Source organism: Pseudochaenichthys georgianus, chromosome 3 (assembly GCF_902827115.2).
Source record: "Pseudochaenichthys georgianus chromosome 3, fPseGeo1.2, whole genome shotgun sequence".
Lineage (NCBI taxonomy): Eukaryota > Metazoa > Chordata > Actinopteri > Perciformes > Channichthyidae > Pseudochaenichthys > Pseudochaenichthys georgianus.
The window spans coordinates 17,621,828-17,644,327 of NC_047505.1; the positions used below are offsets into that span (position 1 = coordinate 17,621,828).

The 22,500-nt window shown below is 42.1% G+C and overlaps 2 protein-coding genes across 6 annotated transcripts in view; one reads left to right on the top strand and one right to left on the bottom strand.

Annotated features, from left to right (window-relative positions):
- Positions 1-33: 33 nt before the first annotated feature.
- Positions 34-2,565, bottom strand: LOC117442133 (eyes absent homolog 3-like). Its single transcript, XM_034078140.1, has 4 exons — positions 2,486-2,565; positions 2,336-2,390; positions 418-527; positions 34-203 (listed from the first exon to the last, which is right to left on the bottom strand). Exons 1-4 carry the CDS (start codon positions 2,505-2,507, stop codon positions 34-36), a joined length of 357 nt encoding a protein of 118 aa, XP_033934031.1. The 5' UTR covers positions 2,508-2,565.
- Positions 2,566-2,720: 155 nt separating this feature from the next.
- Positions 2,721-22,500, top strand: part of samd4a (sterile alpha motif domain containing 4A) — a 55,530-nt gene continuing 35,750 nt past the window's right edge. For all 5 annotated transcript variants that reach the window (XM_034105977.2, XM_034105985.2, XM_034105995.2 and 2 more), the window contains exons 1-2: positions 2,721-2,843; positions 3,851-4,542. In XM_034105977.2, the coding sequence (XP_033961868.1) occupies positions 4,347-4,542 (196 nt within the window). In that variant the 5' untranslated portion in view covers positions 2,721-2,843; positions 3,851-4,346. The remainder of the gene's footprint in view (positions 2,844-3,850; positions 4,543-22,500) is intronic.

The window sequence follows — 22,500 nt, forward strand, 5'->3', positions numbered from 1 at the left end:
TTGCTTCCAGTGTTTGAAGAGAGTGCGAAGGCGTTATGTTGTGAGACAGTGAGGCTGCGGCTTGCCTTGGCTGGGGTATGAGTAGTGCAGCTGGCCGGGCTGGGTGGAGGTATATGCGGTGCTGTAGCTGAGAAACCCAGGCTGGCCACCAGAGGGCGCCTCAGGCAGCCCTGTCTCAGTTTTAATGCCTGGCCACATAGCACCTGAAGAAGAAAGAGAGCAATGGAAGCAGAAAATGAAGGAGGCGGCGTGAGGAGTGGATCAAAGTTCAGAAACCAGGTCCTTCAGTCAGGATGTTTAGGCAGAGATCAAAAGCAAATTGATTCCAGAGCGCCAAAGCAGAGTAATAAAAAGGTGGTGCTAGGTTTTTAGTGAGCAGAGAGTTAAAATAGGCTTTAGACTAAGAGCGGGACTAACCGAAGGGCGGGAGGCCGTAGGTCTGGCCTGTCTGAGGGAAGGCAGAGTACACAGTGGACTGGGCCAGAGGAGGGAAGGCCACCTGGTTGGTGTATGACGTCACTGCTGGGCTGAGAGAGAAAGAGAGGAAATCAGTACAATCAAACTAGGCAAACCTGCAGGTGGTAAAACATATATACATCTCTACTAAATATGTGAGACATTTTCAATCGTCATTTTCTCACTATCTTAACACCAGTTACAACAACGTGTTCTGCTCTCTTCTCTCTGCTGCAGCACCAACTATTTTTACCTGGGCTTTTTTGTTTCTTTGGAATGTCTAAGATTGTTTTTCATTCATGTAAAAACAAGTTGCTTTGTGGCGGTGTCAATCCTCCCATGGTCTTGACATCTTAGTAAATATAAAAAATGTTCTCAACATACTGATACCACAAAGAGGCAGTAACCAAGAAAGCTTGGATCTATTATTGGGGTCAAGACTAAATGTGGTTCATGCAAATCAGGCCAGGAAGTAATTCAGGAATTACAATAGAATCCTATAGTTTAAGTTGGATTCAAAACTCTTTAAAGTCTTTCAGACTAAATTTAAGACAAACATAAAAAAACGAAATGAAGGCATGTTGGTCGAACAACCAATTGTCATTTCTTTCACACTTCCCCATGTTTTTCGCTTCAGGTAAATTATCTTTTCAATAAGAATTAGAATTGAAATTGCAAGATCAGAATGTATTTTTTAAATCCACTTCCAATGTCTTTACTGGTGGTAAAGATATTCAACAGATAGAATTAAGACCTTTGAATGCAAATGAAACCCTTTTTTATCTAATTTCTTAAAGGAGGTGATGCAGGAACCTTTTATAAAGAAAAGGGTGCATAAAAGCAGAAGATTTCTGTTAAAGGAACAACATACACATGCTGCTCAGACAAGCCGCACAACAATACGTGCTGCAGAAGAAATAAAGTTCACACCTAGGGTTGGGAACTGAAACTCGGTTCCAGATGAGAACCGATAAGAAAATGCTGGGTACCGGGTACCCATACAAAATACACAATTTCGGTTCTGCTTAACGGTTCCTAAACGCGGTAGACCCTGTATTCCATCAGGTCCGTCTGCACCGCGGTGACCCGGTGGAATACAGGGTAAGGGCGGACTGGCCATCTGTGTGTTCTGGAGAATCACAGAACGGCCGGTCGTCAGCGGGCCGTTGACGGCCGGCACCGCCCTTAATAACGGCATCATGTAAGTTGCGCTGACAGGCGACAGAGGTCCACAGTTGCCCCGCAGCGAGGCTCCCCCCGCCCTCCCGTAGACAGTTCACGAGCTCAGTCACTTCATAACACCAAAGATGGATCGAGGTAAACGCTCTGAAGTGAGGCTCCACTACACTAAAAAAGAAAAAGACAAGGCACAGTGTAATGCCTGTTAATAGCTTGCCACAGGCATAGCTCAGTTAAAATAAAGCATAGCTATTATGCAATACATTTGTATTCCATGTATATTTTTCATTTGTAAAAATGTCAGTTAAAGCTTAAAAGAATAAAGATATTTTTGTTATCTAAACGTTTGACCTCTTTCTTTTACAATTTTGGAATCGAAACGGGGAATCGATAAGAACCGGAATCGATAAGCAGAACCGGAATCGATACATTTCAAACGATAGTAGATACTTACTCATCATTTTGTACAAATAAATATATAGATTTAGATTCATATTAATACTTACTTAACTCTATATAAAAGTCCTTTATAGCCAGAATAGATATTTGCGGTTGCTTACAAAGAAGGTTCTTAGTAAGAAATTAAATTGGAATCATAAAGTCTGACTCTAAAAAAAAAATCGAATTTGTCAAAAAAAATACTGCAATAGGTGCACCACCGCTGATTACATATCACACTTGTTTCATGCAGAGTACGCACTTGCTTCCTTGATAAACCTGTTGGGTGTATTCAGATGTTGCCGTTGAGTCTGTAACTGTTAAACAAAAACAAAAAACAGTTTTAGTTTGACAAACAAGAGCAGCCTTCTTGAATGTGCTTCTTTAGTACCGAGACAGATTCTGTTCGTACCAGGATGTGCATACGAGTTCATGGAGTCGCCGCATGCTTGAGGTGCCGCTCCTCTGCCGGCGCCTGACTGTTCCTGATCACCTGCTATCGCACACACACTGTCAGTACCATCAATGGTTAATCTTCGTCGCACTGCAGTACTTTATTTTGAAAGCTTTAACCGGAAGTCATGAACGGCTGCCTTCCATCTGACAGTGGTGCTTTACACCAGAGCAGCCGAGCAGAGCAGCCGTCTGCTGGGGAGAGACAGAGGAAAAGTTAGTCAAGATGGCAAACCTCACAGACCCGGAGTGAAGGGGCACCGCTCCCCGAAAAAAGCTGAGCCTGTCGCCCCCAACAATGCGAACTGCTGCAGGAGGTAAGGACCATAGAGCTCGGTTAACCGTTTTCACCAAAACTGAAATAGTCAAGTTGAAGTTTCTAAAAAAAAGACTTTGTTTTGTTCACTCTTCTTTTCGGCTCCAGTATTTAGTCAAGAAAAAATACTAACGCACGTAACCCTTGCTATCTATCAGAACCAGACTTTGTGGACACCTTTTCTCGTTTGAGTTAGTGGCAATGGTTAATGTTATTTCGTAGCCGTTTATTTTAGTGTTTGTAAATATAACTTTGCTTACGTTAACTTATGTTAAAGTTACACGGTTCTTCCATGGGACAAAGCTTGGTACACAACGGATAGGTGGGATATTCGGTATTTTACAAACTGCTCACACACACATCTCCGCCAACGGTCGTTCTTGTGTGCTGATGAAGCAAAGTGACAGTTTAGAGACAGCGGCTAACGCTCAGTCTGCTCCTAGCTTTCTCTTCGATGTTTCTTCTCTTCTGGCATAAACTCACCACTACCGCCAGCCCTCGGTCTGAAACACGTCTTTATGAGACTAACCTGTCATTAAATAACGGAGGAAGTTGCCGCTTACGTCTCTACAGCAGAAAAAGCTCTGCCACCGGCCACCGTCGGTAACCCGGCGTCCTTCCCTCGGAAAATTCCGGGATGCAGCGCCAGTAGTACCGACAGCTGTATTTTTAGGAATGGGTGGATACCAAAAACGACAATTATTTATTTTTGTCTCGGCGGTGAATGCCACAAGCCTATGCGCAAGGCGATGGCGAGGAGGCGAGCTATAAATGCTGTACGAGTTTTTGAAGGCTGTTTTTTCCTATTCCAGTTGCACAAAGTCTGCAGAGCTGAAGCAACAGGGACACTGTCGCATTTCTAGTGAGGCTGTATTCTCTAGTGCACTGTAAAAGTCATAGCATGTGTAGAAATAGAGAGAGAGGCATGTACAAGGAGCCATAAGAGAGCATTTTATGTGCAAAAAATGTTTTTTCAATCCTCCACTAACTTCCAACATCCTCCTGCAGGCTTAAGAGGGATTCCCTGAAGAAAAATGCCAGCGAGGCTGAAGCTGATGTGAACACAGCTTGTGCTGGAAGAAAGCTGACTCATCAAATATCAATCCCTCTGGGAGCTACTAAGCAGCAGTGCAGCTCATATCTCCTAATGCCTAGCTAGAAGAGATCTTCACACACATACTCCCTACCACCAGCGGAGATTATCAGAGAGGAGAAGACGTTGCAGAAACCCCCTCCAGCAGGAATATATCCAACACCGGTTGAAACACATTTGAGCACCAGAAAGCATAACAGTGACTGCTGTCCTAGCCGCCAACAAAGCTTTAGTATGGCATCACAGTGCTTCAGCTGAACTGACTCCCGTGTATAGAAACATCAAGAATCAGCTGATAAGACTGCCATCATTCTACGTCACTGTTACCCACAAAAACATCAGTGTAAAGTTTGGGTAGGTCGTTCCTCCTAACCACCAAAGTCATCCGGCCTTTTCCCCGCCCGGCAGACCATGATGTTTCGCGATCAGGTGGGCGTGCTAGCCAGCTGGTTCAAAGGGTGGAATGAGTGCGAGCAGACAGTGGCTCTGCTGTCCCTGCTGAAGAGGGTGAGCCGGACCCAGGCCCGCTTCCTGCAGCTCTGTCTGGAGCACTCCCTCGCCGAGTGCACTGAACTGCAGGTCCTGGAGGCAGAGGCCAACAACCCAGGTAGGACAACCATCTGCTTAGACACCCGTCAGCTGCTACATCATCCACTAGGATATGATGGAGATGCATTTACAGGCATTGACAGAGCAGATGTATTCATTCATTCCTCAGACTGAATTGATATCCTTATATTTGTCTTATTAATAGGGTAGGACTATAATATAATACATCTACATTGGCAAATAAACTATTCCAAGATTGTTTTTAAACGTATTTCTGACAGCCGGGACAGATGAGAATATAGCAACATTCCCCCTTTGGTCTCCAATCACTATATCTCCTTTACTTTTGTAGTTGATCTTTTCTTTATTCATTGTTCATGTTGTAGTTGATGTCACACTCCTGGTACAGGCGACATTCATTTTCTGATAGAAAGAATGAAAGGAGACACATTTTAGAACTCTTATTACTTTTTATGAATGCCAAGGGGCTTTGAAGGCCATAATTCCCAGATGACTGTCCAAAACACTAGTGACTAGCTGAATCACTGTCAGTCAGTCAGTCAGTGTGCCAGCCTATAGTACTGTAGCTCTCTAGGTTGGTATCACGCCAAGGCACCCCAGGGGGGCTCTGGCTGGGATTTGTTGCATTAGACTGCAGCGTGGCCATGGAAACAAAAACCCTGGCAACCAACTGGGCTCATGAAAAATTGAAAGAAAGCTGTTGCGATGGAGAGCAGGCGTCTGTGCGACCTATGGCAACATCTGCATGCAGTAACACATCTGCTGGCTCACACTGAGGGTGACATAATGGCCCAGCCTCACAGTGACACTTCGCACATATTACACAGAGTTTTCCATCAGGGTCTACAATGGCAGTGCTGCACTTAATGCAGGCCGGTCTTTGTTATTGTTTCATATATGAAGCCGGATACATCAAAGCACACAACATGAAGTTCTTCTCAGTCGACCCCTCCCAAGTCAGGCTGGTTCACACTGTCGGAGAGATCAAAGTATACAGTGCATCATGTGTGAGGCAAAGAGACATTTGCCTGTGATCTTTGTGTTGAGTCACAGTCATAAATCACTGACTCTTGTATATAGTGTTTACCTATAAAAGTATGTGCGTTAAAAACAAATGTCATTTGAAGCATGTATTTGGTTAGTTTTACAACAGGTTGGATATTTATGGATATTGCTGCATTGTATAGTCATGGGCAGGAAGACCTGAAACCTGATCACTGTATATCTTTACATTGACCTTGAACATGTCAATAATTTAGTTTCAATTGACCCTGATAATACGTATTTTAACACTTGGATGCTTGTTTTTAGTAAGTTAAATGTATAGTATACACAGTATAAAGAAGTATGAACACATTAGCAAACATGTATGCAACAACTTTTGTTATAAGGCCTTAATAATGCTTGTTTGTTTTTGCCTCTTTACTCGGCACATTCAGTGACATAATTGTATTTTAAGTGATGGATTATATTCCCTTTCATAATTGCACGTTTGTAAACGTTGACACCTATCGTCTTTTACTACAAATCATGTTTTGCTGAAGAGAGATTATTCCCAAACAAATATCTATCGGTGCATTTTCAGTAGATTCAGTGTCATAAACAAGACTGGTTCAGGATTAGGGCTTGTGTTATTCTTTTCTAACTGCTTGTGTTATATTTGTTAACTATACATCACGAATACCCGACGCAGTAGGAAGGATTCACCACACATAATGACCTGATTAGATCCCTGAAGACTTCAGTGTCCAGCCTGTGTGCCTCTGGACAGACCGATGATGACCGCCTGCTTTCTGTGGTCATCAGGTCAGGGATTTACAGTGTGAGGTAACCTTGTCATGGCAGTCACTGGCTACAATTACACAAATATTAGTATTACAATTTCTTACTCAATTAAATGATCTTCCTAATACAATCAATCTGCTCCAATCAGGAAGGGTCATAATAAAGAGTAAATGCTATGCCAGTTTTTGCCCACCTGTGTCAGCTTGTGGTCGCGTCCCGTCCGCTGATTCAGCAAGTGAGACAGAATCAGCGCTGTAGAACTTACGTCAGGACACCCTACCTCTACCCTCCCTCCCAAATGTAAAGCGTCTTTGTGTTCAGAAAAGCGCTATAGAAATAAAATGGTATTATTATTATTACATGCGGCTGAAAAGAGGGAGATGGAGAACGTTGTCTGGTTACGTGATCCCTCTGGTATGTTGTGGTCACTTGTGTTCTAAGGTCTGGCCAGATACATTGGTCTGCTGTTTTACTGGGCCGATACTGATCTTGTATTGATTATGGAGTATTTTTCAGTTTGAAGTCATTTCTTACCACAGCTATACAAGGAGTATTTACAGCCAAAGCCAATAGTGAGTGTTTGTGCATGTGTTACTGTGCTGTTAGTCTTTCTTCATACATTTCTAAAGAGCTTTGTGGAAATGTATTGTAAGTAAGTTGACATGGAAATATTACTTAAAACTAAAGGCTTAACTTTTCTGTAAAAAGCTGCTGTCCTAGAAGTGTTACATCTCATTGTTTATTTCTTTTTAAATGTTACACAAGAATAGGAATAAAACACAAACTACCTATATTTCTATCAATTTAAAAAAACACAATATTGGTAATGTAAGTCAACAAACCGTTTCCCAGACCATGAGCCCAATAAGCAGAAATACGAGTAAACTAATGAATATAGTGGATATTGTTGCTGGTGCAGACCTGCAGGCTGTTAAAGGGTTAAACATGCAGCTGGAAGTCTTGGGCTGAGTAGAAAAGCGCAACTATTTGGAAAGCGCTGTACAAATGAAAGGAATCCTCAGTGACCTACTTCTCTGAACGGCTGAGAGGCCGCCTTGATTTGGGACCCCGCGAGTGTTGCGGCTTTATTTGTGAATTGAGAGGCAATCGTAGTCAAAGGTGTCACTATCTCACTGAAAGACGGCGGGGTACCCTCACAGGATTGTTTTTCTCATCGTTTTTCATTTTATTATTAAATTGAGTTACCTCGAGTCATTGGTCATTTGCAAAACTGAGCTATTTTAATTCAGACCATACCCAAAATCAACAAGTGATATGCTTTCCATAATAAGTCACTACCAAATGACCTGATAGATTTGACTGTGACTTTGTTTTTGAGGGGAAAGAAAGTTTAAATGCTAGTTTCTCCTGTGGTCTTTGACAGAGTAATTGGGAGCCTTCAGCATTTCAGTTTTCGTTATTAGGGAATGTAACTTCCTGTTTCTCCTCCCCCTCTTAAGGAGAACAAAAGTTATTTTGAGACAATCCCAAGAGGGACAACATCAGATCAAGTTGAGACTGAGGACGTGAAGCAGAGAGCTGTCTGAAGGACAACACACACACACACACACACACACACACACACACACACACACACACACACACACACACACACACCACACACACACACACACCACACACACACACACACACACACACACACACACACACACACACACACACTGGAAACAGGTACACACCACACACACACACACACACACACACACTAGGGCTGTACCCGAATACCCGAGTACTCGTTTGTTGGAGTACTATTCGGGTTTCGTTATTCGGATGTTCGTTTTGTTTGTTTTTTCGTTTTTTTCTCAAATTGAATTTATTGAAATCTCCAATATCAACGTAAGAGCTTGTTCGGGGGGTGCTAACACTTAACCATAAACGTTATCATTTACTTTCTCCGTCTTTATATGTAGATATTACTTTTCTCCGTTAATCTCCGTCACGTTGTTTCCAAGCAACAACAACTTCCTGTCAACAGCGCTACCTCTCCTTCCATAAATAGGAAGCCAAGCCAAATTACACTTAAGACATATACAACTGCAACGAAAGTAGCAAACACAATGCGATATCCTTTTCAATTTCAAAGAACACAAATTGGGTTAATAATAATAACTATAAAACAACAATACTGTAGAATAACAAAATGAATGCCGTGAATACACCAAAATACACGTGTTGAAGCGGTTCGCTACTACGGTTTAGGCCCAAAATACATTTCTGACCTCCTGCTAAATTATGAACCATCCAGATCTCTCAGGTCTTCAGGACTGGTCAGCTTTCTGTCCCAGAGTCAGAACTAAACATGGGAAGCAGCGTTCAGTTATTATGCTCCAAACATCTGGAACAAACTCCCAGAAACCTGCAGGTCCGCTGCAACTCTGACTACTTTTAAATCCAGCAAGAAGACTTTTCTTTTGTCGCTGCTTTTAATGGAACTATTCATATCTTAGACTGCACTGTAACTTTTATCCATGTATTTTTTCTTTTAATGTTTTAAAAAGGTTTTAATGACTGATTTTAAATGCCATTTTCTTAATGTCTTTCATTTTTTGTAAAGCACTTTGAATTGCCTTGTGTTGAAAGTGCTATATAAATAAACTTGCCTTGCCTTACTGCTGATCGCTGCCCCCCCGCGCGGGCCGGATATTCGAATATTCGCTGCTGATTACTACCGAATATCCGGAGCCCGAAAAATGGTATTCGGGACAGCCCTCTCTCTCAAACACACACACACACACACACACACACACACACACACACACACACACACACACACACACACACACACACACACACACACACACACACACACCACACACACACACACACACACACACACACACACACACACACACCACACACACACACACACACACACACACACACACCACACACACACACACACACACACACACACACACACACACACACACACACACACACACACACCACACACCACACGGGTAGTGTTAGTGTAAGGACAGGACAGTGGGCCTGGTGTTTCTTGAATGACTAACTTTATTTTCCTGTGGTGTGCTGCATGTTGTTTGAGCTGGGGGAGGCAGGCAGCACTACGATATGTACAAGTAACTGTGTTGAAGAACCTGAAGGTGAAAGAGACAGCGCTCTGTGTTTTGGATAAGGGCAGCAGTCATTGCTTTGCAATCCAATTCATCCCTTTTCCCACCATGTGTCTTAATTATTGTTACCTCATTGGATGTTTTGAGCCTGAGTGTGCAGAAGAAGTGCACAGTTTGAGTGTTTTAAGTTAAGATATTCACAACAAAGTCCTGAAATTGAAATCCTGCTATCTTTTTAGATGGAAATACTTTATTGTGCAATGGGTTTTGAATTGTATGCATTTAGATTTGTATTTTCTGTCCTTGTTTTAGGTATATTTGCCTGTAACCTAATGATCACAAAAAGCTTTTCATAGAAACAATAGTAGAGATTGAAACACACTGTAACTATCTGCTCATGGCCTACTGTCTGTACAGTTTGTAAATGAGAGCTTTTACAGTATAGAAACTGGAGATCTGTTTTGGTAGCATGGAGGGAGCGTGTAAATGCAAAACCTTTTTATTTACACCTAGAACAGCAGTTCATCAGAAATATCAGGATTATTACAGGGGGTGAAGGGTTGGGGGAGTAGAGACTTTGCATTTGAAAAGCTGTTTAAAACTAGGTCAACATTCTTTTAGACTTTCAGCGAAAGAAAAACTTTTCGTTGGAGCTGACGGACTTGCTAGATCTCTAGTATTGTAGTGAGAGAGAAAGCGTACGTATGCATGACTGTGTGTAAGATGATTGACATGTAGCGAAAGTCTGCGTTGTATTACTGAGTAGATTCCTGTTGCACTCTCTGCCTAAACTAGGTCTGATGAAAACCTGCGCTCAAAATCAGCATTCCTGGCTTAGGCGGAAAATGGTTCCGGTGTTGGGGATACTGTCTAGGAATGTGGGCACGTCAAAGCCCACTTGAGTTAGGCGCTCAGCGAGAGTTGGAAGGGGGCTTTTCCAGCGTGCGGGGAAAAAGACACAGTGGAAAGGGAAAGCTGATTCCACCTTCAGTGGAACTAAGGTCTCCCGAGTACCCATGGTATGGAGGAGGAGGAGGAGGAGGAGGAGGAGGAGGAGGAGGAGAGGAGGAGGAGGAGGAGGAGGAGGAGGAGGAGGAGGGACGGGTGGGGCGAGAAGGGAAAAGATGAAGACTCAGAGAAAACTGGTGCCATTTACAGCTGAAGCTCATTCACTCTTTCCTCTGATTGGTCAAACTTTTCCCAAGTTCTATGGTTTTGATTTAGTGTTTTCCTGGAGGAGACTTCCATTTCCTTCTGTCAGGGGCGGGGCTTGCATCACTCTTTAACTTAATGTTGTTAAACCTGCTCTGCCAGGAGAGTAGCTATACATACTTGGCCCCAAAGAAATACAAAGTTAAAAGTGGAAGTGATCTGATCTGATGTTTCAAACTTTATTTTCCATTTGTCAACCCCATTTGTGCCTTTCTAAACATCTGATTGGCCAAGAAAGATTGAAGAGAGAAAACTCAGGCGCCAAACTATTTCATTGCACCCACGCATGAGCAAACAGTTTATTTCTGGAAGTTGACGGCGTGTTCTGTGAACTCGTTCTGAACCTCAGGAATGGGGACAGACAACCTGCCAAAACGCCCAGAGGGGGAAAACCAAATAAAGCTGCTCTTTTCCATCAGCCTCAACAGCAAAGGCTTCTTATTTTCAGTTCTTGCTTCTTGTTTGTTTTTTTCTGTGTATTTGTGTGCGTTTTTTTTTCTGTCCGCATGCAAAAACAAGAAGATGGACTAGCTGCCAAAAGGACTCCACCACGCTGATGGAAGCTACTCGAAGCCTCAGACATGTCGGGCTGTTGATACTATCTCTGAGAGAGGCGGACGAGGTGTCACTGATAGCAGGGATTATGCAATCGAGTGCTTCATAAATCCTTCGAGGTTTAGTTTCTGACAGAACCCTTCTGTGCTTCTTTATGAATCTGATCCCAGCTTTGATTTCCCTAGCAAGTTGGATTACTGCGCCATGTGTGTATCTGTGTATGTTTACAACACACCTCGAACTAAAAGGTGCACTATATGGTCAGTAAGGATTGAGTGGCCAGTCTATTAGCGTTGTGGAAGTGTTTCAAACAGACAAAATACACTCCTTCGACTGGTGGTGGATTATATGGTTTTAATGGTACATAAATTGAACCGGTTTTTGCATAGTGTGGCTTTTAGGTCTGACAGAATTTGTGTATGTTTTTTTGGCACATAAGGGGAAAAAAACAACTATTTCCTATTTCTTTTGTGAGCATATAGAAACGCTAAAGACAAGTCTGAGTCTTCAAAAGAGGCTGGTAGAACCTCATCCAGGGGAAAGACTCGACTGGTCTCTCTGTCTTTTTTAGCCTTCCTTTTGCATTACAAATACATTGCATGTTTGTCCATGCTATTTCTGTAGCTTTAATGTTGCTGGACTTGGTCTGGAAACCTTGTTTACACAAAGCTTCAAGCCACTCCCTAATTATTCATTGAACATTATCCAGCGTGGTTTAGCTAACAGGCAGTAGTAAGGTTTGATTCTGAAGGTGCATCCAAGCAAAATGAGGGCGTAACTGTATATATATAGATATACAGTTACGCCCTCAGTGAATTATTAAGGTTTAGATGATGTGTGTATATCTGAAATATACACACATCTAATATAGTAGCAATTCAGTGAAAGTCTGACTTCAAGTGTGAGGTTAAGTTGTAAACACCATCTGAATTTACTTCCTTTAATAGTAACAAGAGAAAAGTGTCTGTGTGCGTGTGCGTGTGTGCGTGTGCGCGTGCGAGAGCATGTAAGAATGTAAGAGAGAAGGAGAGAGGGTGAGAACAGGTGAGGAATAGCAGTCCATCTCATAGATGACCAGTGAGTCTCGTCCTGACCAGAGCAGACATACAGGCGTATAATGTTTCCCCATATAGCCCCCAGCCCCGCCTTGCCCCTTCCCCACCCTGCTCTCAGGCATCTGGCAGTGCTGTACACACTGCTCCGCTTGTGTGAGGAGGCTGTGGAAGTTTGGCTTGGTCCTTTCAACTTATTACTGTCACCCAGAAATTTTTTAGGAATAAAAACAGCTGATTCCTATTCTCTAACCTAAGAAATTATTTGTATATCTTTTTGAAAGTCAAATGTAAGGCTGTTGTATTGGATTGCATTAATAATACAGATGTACCTAATAAAGTGGCCAAACTATTGGCAACACGTTTTATAGCAATTTATAGACGGAACAACGTCATCAATAAATGCTATGCTCGTAAAATGAGGGTTGAATACTCTTTTATTGATTATGGTTCTGTGGTGCATACAAGTCAGCAGCAGGTAGCCATTACCTCCACCTTTTTGATACTCAACAGCACTACATTTGTTGTCATAAGAATGATGTAATTGCATGTGCACATTTGTTTGCCTGTCCAAAATCTTTAATGTGTGACTGACTTAGTCTCGGCTGTCTCTGACTGGCCTCTCAGTCCTATCATGAATGGACGCTGACAGTGGGGACACAGCAAGGTGCCACCGAGCACACATGTATTACTTTTGATTGGCTGACATGCTGTTGGCTCTGACAGACAGAGTGACATTAGCAGAACTGGTCGGTGAAAGCGCCCTATGGCAACAGTTGCCAGGGCGTTCATACAACTGGAGGACTCGAAATCCCCAATGGGTGGAAATGAACTCATCGTAAGCAGACTCCTCCAGGAAGCGGTGTTCACCAACAGCAAGACAAGCCAAGATGCTCAGGCCGGAAGTAGCTTTAGAAGTGTTTATCTGCACCTTTCACAATAAAAGCCAACAAAGAAACCAAGCTCATGCTTTAGGAATTACTATGGGTAAGTTATTTTTGGATCTTTGGTTTTAATTCCCATCAGATCACATGACTTTATTAATACTGTCTGACTTTAATAGCTAATAATTAGTCCTTATGTTTAGTTTTGATAACTTTTCTACATATTTATGAAATAGGAGCTGACAGTTCTTAAGCCTCTTGGTAAGCCAAACACACCATTTAAAAGCTGAAACATTTCTTATGTTTACTAATAGTGAGCTGTCCATCACACACCTCCAGTAGTCAGGGAAGTTAGGAAATGTGTATTTTAAAGAATCATACTCACAATGGTCTAAACAAGTATTTTACTGTTATCTGTCAATACTATCACTCAACCATATAGCAGATGATCCTAATTATATTACTGTTGGTACTGAGGAGATACTGTCAACTGAATGCACAGAAAAATCTATATCTGAATCCAATCGTATAGACACATTGCTTTTCCCAAAGTGTAAACCACACCCTCAATTTTCGAGTTCTATTTGGATGTTGACAATTCAGAGAATAGCGCTCACTGATGAGCAACCACATGGCTGTCGTGTTTAACTATGACCGCCTCTTGTGAACGTAGAGTGAAGCTCTTGTGGCCTCGGGCTGTTCTCGTGTTTTGAAGCCGGATGCTGAAGCTATGTCCCTCAGGCTGCGGACAGGCGAGAGAATGCTGGGTAAACACGTCTGTCTCACACATTCCACATGACACTCGAATGTACATCAGAAGCTGCAGCATAATGCAAACACTTTTTTTGCAAGAGTGCAGGAGTGACCAGTGTAGCCTGAAGACTCTGCCTGGGCTGTAGGCAGTGACCACATCGTTGTAGTCAAACCAGTTAGTGAAGTGACCACCTGGTATTGTGACCACCTGTCCATAAAATTAAACACTTTAAGGATTCAAACACAGTAGATTCTGAAGGCCACTACCACAACAGTTTGTTTTTTTAACATCGCAGATACAATTTACACTGGTATTAAGCACATCTAGACTAAAGTGTGGCCCCAATGTTTGGTTCTGTTCTTAATGGATGCTATTGCAACAGCATTTACACCATCGTTTGAAAGAAAGCTAACAACTTTCTAATGAAGTATATCTCTCGGCTCTCTAACGTAGGGTCATTCTAATCAATGGTATAAATAAATGAATCCAATAATGGTTGGAAACATTCATAGTATCATTATTATTAAATGTTGAGATGGCACATATTGATGCAACTCTGATATGATGCCTTAGTGCAGGGGTGCCCAACCAGTCGAACGCGATCGACCGGTCGATCGCGGGGAGATTCCCAGTCGATCGCGATATGTGTCTAAAAATAGAACAACAATATTCTGTTTTATCGTTAATATCCTATAACATAATCTTCATGTGCCAGAATAATGCACTTGAACGCATCAAAGCTTTGTGATTGGCCGGCGTGACCCCATGTGTCGGGGCGTGGGAAGTGGGCACTATTTCGCTGACGTTGTCCGTGTCAACAGGAGTGCCAGTCCGCACACACACACAAGACCGCAATTATGGCAGAAGCAAAAAAGCCCAACATATATAATTTTCACTCCGAGTGAGAGGATGATTATTTTTCTATCTATTCCAATTCAAAGTCCATCTGTCTCATCTGCAATGCGAGCGTGGCTTTATCGAAGAAGGGTGACGGTACGTCCACACAGCAGCTTCAGAAGAAACTTCCACCGCTTCCAACGCTTCTCTGCCCATTGACTTTGAATGGGGATGACGTCACTTTGCCTCGCTTTTCGCCGAACTGCATCGTGGGGGAGCGAAGCGAAGATTTCCAGGATGTCCAGGATTTCCAGGATTCCAAAGTTGAGCAATGTTCAACTTTTGAAGCTGAGCTGGAAGCGCCAGCCAATCAAACACGTTTATGCAAATCTGACAGTAGAAGCGCTAGCCAATCAAACCGCGTGTAAGCAGGGAGAACCAGACCGCAGTTCATTTCCTCATATTCCAAACGAGAAATTACGGTAGCAAATCACCCGGTTCTTTACGACCAGAAATATTAACGGGATACAAACCGGAGGAACCAGGCATGGAGGGAGGTGGCAGAGACAGTGGGTGAAACTGGTAGGTTTTCACCTGTTTGGGGAGTTTATATATATATATATATATATATATATATTGCTCGCATAAAATCCCCGGGGTTTTTTGCTTTGTATGTCGGGGGCGGGAGATTCATGTGATTGGTTGTTGGTCGCATTGCTCGCAAAAAATCCCCAAGCTGTCAGACACGCCCAGCTCCAAGATTTTCAAGATTTTTGAAAAGCTGCTGTGTGGACGTACCGTAATTTAGGAGCGGCATTCAAAACAGTGCACAAACGCTACGAGACGGAATTCCCTCCTAATTCTGCCCTACGCTCCAAAAGGGGAGGGACCTGAAAGGACAGCTAAATGCACAGCAGTCCATTTTCACCAGGCCCAACAACAAGAGCAAGGCTGCTACCAGAGCATCTTATCGTGTCAGTCACGTTCTTGCGAAACACATGAAGTCTTTCCAGGCTGAAATGACTGAGGGGGCTGTTCAAAAATCCTAGGGGGCAACTTTTTTTTCACAACAACAAAAATACTGGCAATGTAATGAATAGACACACCAAGTTTTTTTCATTCTCACTGCTCTACAATCTCTTTGCTTCATTATTTGTATTCCGGATTGACCCCTCTCATTCTGTTCTTTTCCTCTGATCTTTAATAATAGACATTAGTCCATTATTAGATGCCTGCACTTTGTTAGTCACGTTAACAGACTAACATTGAGTTCCTCAATTTATAAATGGACAGGCTCTGTAATTATACCATAACCCTTTCTCCTCTATCCCTTAACTCGTCTTCCTATCAGATTTACTTACTATCTATATCAGGATTAAAGACACATTCATCTGGTTGATTTTTAATTCCCAGGATTGAATGTTCAAACCAAGGCCTACAACCTGGCATTCCATAAGAAAGGGACTAATATATAAACCAAATGTAATATTGGATCAAATACTACACCAAATGGACAGACACAGATTAAAAATCCGTCACTAGATGTCGCTCATTGTACCAATACGGTTTATATAATAACATATTATTATTATAGTAAAAGGGCTCGCTTTGGCAAAAACCTGATCCATACAGGCAGCCCTAAATAATAACAGGTAAGCATCATGTGTGGTGCTATCTGTAGTTGTCTTATTTTTTGTCGATTTCATCTTGTTTTCACAGAGCTGTGGAAATGAATTTCTCCCTGGGGACAATAAATCTAATCTAAACTAATTTAATATTCAATCCCACACTTGGCGATTGTGAACATACATTCGTAATTTACCTCGTTTAAATCACTAGTGTTCTAATACTATGGATTTAGTTGACACTACTAGCCGACTTTCTTATGTCCAATATTTTGCGGGAAGGTACATTGAATTAGAAGCTTCTTATTATACATCCATGGGTAGAAGAAGTGGAGGTAGAAGAAGAAGTAGAAGTAGAAGAAGTAGAGGTAGAAGAAGAAGAAGAGGTAGAAGAAGAGGAAGAAGAAGAGGTAGAAGAAGAAGAAGTAGAGGTAGAAGAAGTAGAAGAAGAAGAAGAAGTAGAGGTAGAAGAAGAGGAAGAAGTATTAGAAAAAGAAATACACTAACGCTAAAAACAGGTACAACACTGTTACTCTGTTTTTACTGACATGTAACATTTTATTTCACCTTGCTCTATGTTTTTTAACGCACATTCCGAAAATGGGGACTTTGCCCGGAAAACAGGGACGTTTTGGTCCCCCATCCGACTGTGTTTACAGCGAAGCACACATGCTAACATTAAGTAAGACTACAAGCTCACTTGGGGTTGAGGCTTGTTTACACGTTGCTTGACTGCCTGCCCACATGTCTGATATAAATATAGTAACGTGTGTTGGGGAAAATAATTATTTAAGTTATTTAATAATTGTGACATTTATTTAACTTTTCGATGGCTGTATGATGCTCAAAGTGAGGGGGCAAATAAAACAACTTAGGGGGCAATGCCCCCTTTTGGCCCCTCGTGGCGCCAGGCCCGAGTCTTTCAAAGACGGCAAAGTTGTGAAAGAAGCATTCCTGGAGGCTGCCGACGCGCTTTTTGCGGACAGTAAAAATAACAGTAGCTGTGGAAGCTATTCAGTATTTTTCACATTTATTTAATTTATTTGTTATTTTTTGTTTTGTAGAATTAATTGATTTACAGCCATATTATTTAAGTTAAGTTGTGTTCCAGCTAAAATGCTTTTATTTTGAAGGTGATGGGTCTATTTGAGCACACAGCTGGGTTTATTTAAGGCAATCAGGGCACAGCAGTAGTCAGTGGGCACCGGGAAGGTATATGTTTTTTTTACCAGTGTCAGGGCTGAGTTCAGCAAACATTTAAACACCTTTTGCTGTATTGTTCCCGCAAGGTGAAACTAATAAATACAACAAAAACGTTGATGCCTTGTCTGGACAATGGATTAATTACCGGCTCCTGATCTGCGTAAGGTCCACTGTGCCTGGTGCCTCAGTGGCCTTTTGAAACGTCGTTGTTGTTGACAAATAGCCACTACAGAAGCATTTCAACAGGTTTTTGATATAATAAAAACTCAAGTTAGATACCGTTATTAATCAGCTGTAAGTTTTTGTTTGTTTGAACTTATTCATTATAATTATTATACAAAATGGTATAAGATAAAGGTTATAGTCTATTATCAATTCAGGTTAAGTTAAGAAACTAGTGTTGCTTGCATCCTATTTTGTAAAAGGCATTTATTTTTATACTCTACTAAATGCAACAAAAAAAGGTTTTGATTCTATTAATTTTCTCTTTTTTATTGCACTTTGGCAGCAGATTCCTGAGTAGCTTCAGATCTGAGTTGTCTTATTAGTAAGCCTCATTTATACTTTTGTAGAAACACTACTCAGTTTTATACAAGTAGAAGTGTGTGTTTACCTGGTAGTAGGCTGTCAGTAATGGCTACACCTCTCTATTTGGACTGGCAGATCTCGGCAGACTGGCAACTTTAAAAGTAGCTCTCGGTTCAAAACAGGTTGGGCGCCCCTGCCTTAGTGCGATAGCACTTTATTACATTTGGTTGGTATAAAGGCCAGGGCATTGCTGCATTAATGACCATTGTTATGCTTGTGTTTGACCATAAGCACTTTGCAGTAAAAGAGACCTGAATACCGACTATTTCCTTTTTCCATGTAGACTGAAACCCTTTCCGTCTTTCAATCCTTTCCTCTGTTTATCTGGCTCGTTCTTGTTTTTGTTGTTTGGCAGACCGCAGCCATTAAGTAGTTCACAAAGACACATCCTTATTAAGTTTGCAAATGTACCGGAAACAATTATCTAAACCACACCATCAATACGTGTGTGTGTGTGTGTGTGTGTGTGGTGTGTGTGTGTGTGTGTGTGTGTGTGTGTGTGTGTGTGTGTGTGTGTGTGTGTGTGTGTGTGTGTGTGTGTGTGTGTGTGTGTGTGTGTGTGTGTGTGTGTGTGTGTGTGTGTGTGTGTGTGTGTGTGTGTGTGTGTGTGTGTGTGTGTGTGTGTGTGTGTGTGTGTGTGTGTGTGTGTGTTGTTTACACACACTTTTCTTTTTGTGTGTGTTCCCCTTCCCAGCAGGTACGGAAATAAACCTTTCTTCCACTAAGGAAAATAATTATCATTCTTGTAAAAGGAAGGAAGGGGGGGCTTTAAACTGTGCGAGAGACGGACAGAGAATTGGAGGCAGAGAGAGAGCGGCTATTGGGCCCCTGACTGCCATTTCCTTAAATAGAGTTGTGGGCTTCTCCGGTCCAGCCCTGGCAGAGCAGAGGCTCACATTCCCCGCATAGCTGCGACTGCCACATTCAGAGCCTCCTCAACACTGGAGCTCTACGCAGCTTCCACAGGTAGACTGCAAATGATTTGCCGTGCTTCTCCCCCACCCGGCTTCCTCTGAACCCCCAAACACCAGTTACTACTGCAGCAGGGGAGAAGAGGGGATGTTGATGAAAGACTCAAGAGGAAGTGGGAAGGGAGGGGGGTTGGGGCGAAGGATAGCAAGGAATTGTTCTCCATTCACACAGCAGCCGTGTCCTATAGGAAACCTCCCCCACTGCTGGGAAAAAGATGAGACAATAAGAAACCATCTTCTGGCCTCTTCTCACACTCAACACACACACATGATGTCTAGTAGCATGCAACAAGTAGCTCTGCGGGACAAAACGATGGAAACCACTGAAGTCTTTTCTTTTATTTAAGTTAACATATCATCCAAATGAGACTTGTGATATTTGACTTTTAACATTAAAGAAAGAATTGTTCCAGGTAGTCATGCTTTTAGTGCAGGGATGAATTCTACCTATGAAAATTATCTCTCAAATATGTAGAGATGTCCTTTATCTCTGTTTTGTGTCATATTTAACTGAATATCTCCGGATGTCTTTGTTGGACAAAACATCACCTTGGAAACTGGGATGGTCACTTTTTACAATTGTTTGACAAAATAATAGCTTTTTGTCTTTCTACTTAAATGCTGTACTCCTTTTATTGGAAGTTTGTGTTGATTTAGTATCACATTTTAAAATAATGATAAGACCTGGATACCTTGACTTGGTTGGCAGCCAAGTCAAGGCATTTGAATGAGTGGTTTGAATGAGCTCTAGAGTGGACGTGGCATGATGTCAGCCATAGTGAAGATCACTTTCCTATGATGAAGCCATAAAGGATGAAGCTGGATGCTGCTGTGTACAGAAGCCGTGATGATGTTTTCCTTTTCCTGTGGAAGAGGGAGACACAGATGTTTAACTCACCGTCTGGCAGGTGTTTCCCACTTTACAAGAATAAACCCACACATTTTAGCAACTGTTTAAACATTACACACTATAAATAAATAACCATCCAAGAGGAAATGACTTACTTTAAACCTACTGTAAACCAACAGTGCTACACACACACACACACACACACACACACACACACACACACACACACACACACACACACACACACACACACACACACACACACACACACCACACACACACACACACACACACACACACACACACACACACACACACACACACACACACACACACACACACACACACACACACACACACACGTTCACACAATGTCAAAAACTGTTTGTTGAAGCAACGCGGAGACACTGATTTCATTCAGAAAAAGTCACTCCTGAACAGTACACAGGAGTGGACATAATCGCTATTACTTCAGTACTACTTAAGACATTGTTGCCTAGTTTCCACATAACCTGTTTACAGTTGTCTTCTTTTCTTTTTATCATGGCATTAGTTCATTATCTGTACCTTTTGGTTTAATCCTCCAGGATTCTTTGCTTTCCATGAAAGAGTGTTTTGTAGCCTACATTTCTAGAATGCCTCCTGGGTCCCATTATGAGAGTGATGTGGCAGGAAAGATTGGGCTGACCAGGGCTGTGGTCTAAATGCTGATGATTTCAATCATGAAATGCGCAACTGATATTGTCCAATGAAGCACACAATAACAGCAGACTATACAACTTTACAAAGTCTTATGTCACAGTCATCTAACTCTAAACTTGTAAGGTGACCTGAGATGGAAAAACAAGGGGCAATGTAATGGAGTGAAATAGCATCAGTGAGGTCAGAGCAGCTTTGAGAGCGCATGGTTTAAACCTAGCACAGTCTGCAAAATGACCAGCTCCTGGCAGCCCAGCCTTTACTGCCGTCCTGTGAGATCAACACTGTCAGCAGCCATGCAGGACAGTTACTTCATTCGTCTAACTATCATCAGGATACACATTTCAAATAGCTTCTGACTGTGTGCCAATAAGATGTTTGTCTTCACATCTCAAGTGATGATCAAAGATAATCAAATGTTAGTTTTGAATGTGAAGTATACTAGAGTGACAGACACTTATTTAGTAGGGTAATGCTTGCTTGGAGCGGTGCACACAAATGAACAAAGCTCTTATAATAGTTGCTTTGGCCAGTTGTAAAAAGGTAATGTTAAGCTATATATGAACTACATTAAAGTCACATGGCTGCACGTCACCACGGCTAAGCTAAGACCAACTATTGTTTGGGTGATATTAGTCTTATTTAGTTAATGCAACCGCCATTTTTAAGACCATTTAGTGACTTCGGATATTCACCAGTGAGTGTGCCTGACGGATGGTAAGCCGTATAACAAAATGTGAACATGTTGAAAGCTTGCATGAACCACACAACCCTTATTTTAGGCATCTAACCAAAAACTCTTTCAAAATAATGTTGACCTCTATTTGAGGGAACCTAGAATAGCTCAAATGCTACGTCATTTCAGGTTGTATGACTCAGTCCTGGACCCGCTCAACTGGTGGTAATGATCACAGGCTAACTAAAAGGTCCCACTCAAAGGTCACAAATCACGGACAAGTGTTTTAGTTTACATATCCCTTTGTCTCTTTCGCTGATGGAAACCAGGCTTTTCATTTATCTGAGCTTTAAGAAATAAGCTTGCTGCAGAAACCTGACAGCCACCTCTTGAAACGGATGCACGTCAGTCATGTGTGTTTAAAACAGCCTTTTGTCTTCTACCCAGATCCCGAGCACCATGTGTTCCCCAGAAAGTCAGACAGCAGTGAGTAATCTCCTGCCGACTGCTTTCCTGACAGTTTGACTGCCTGTTTCCTCTGTCAGCTTTACCTGTCCAACATGACGACTGACACGCAGATTATTTAGATGGACAGCGATTTATGTTCTCTCTCCGCCCCCCTTTTCCTCAGTTCACTACTCTTTTAGTGGACAGCTATAGGTGATGTATATGTACATTGGTTTTAAGGATATATTGTGTTGATTTTAACAGAGCAGGGTTGAAATCTGTTACACAGCTCTAATGGAGATTAAGGGCTAGACCAAAAATGTGTAAACAAATATATATTTTCCTTTTTTTACGATGCCACCCTGTCTAGTTGTAAAACAGACGTATAAAACAAAGATTATTACCGCAAGATTAGAAGACGGGGCAGAATTCAATCTTTGCCATTAAACATGCCCCATGTCACCTGTTTTGTTTTTGTTTAAAACTTACTCAAGGAATATTTCAAAACCTAACTAGACAGGAGTTTCACAGCCCCTCTTTTCCTCCTCCTCCTCCTCCTCTCCTCCTCACTCATACCCTCCTCCTCCTCCTCCTCCTCCTCCTCCTCCTCCTCCTCCTCCTCCTCATTCAGTTATGTGTCAGTAGGTCAGGCTAAGGCCAAGGTCAGTCTGATCCCAGAACACTGACTCACTCTCTCTCTCCCCCCAGTCCCCCCATTCACAACATTCACATTCAAGTCTGTCTCTTGTATCCCACCCC

Coding starts and splice junctions, on each gene's coding strand:
- LOC117442133 (XM_034078140.1), bottom strand. CDS start 2,507: ATGAACTCGTATGCACATCCTG. Junction 2,391..2,485: donor GAACTCGTATGCACATCCTG/GTACGAACAGAA, acceptor TTTGTTTAACAG/TTACAGACTCAACGGCAACA. Junction 204..417: donor CTACGGCCTCCCGCCCTTCG/GTTAGTCCCGCT, acceptor TTTCTTCTTCAG/GTGCTATGTGGCCAGGCATT.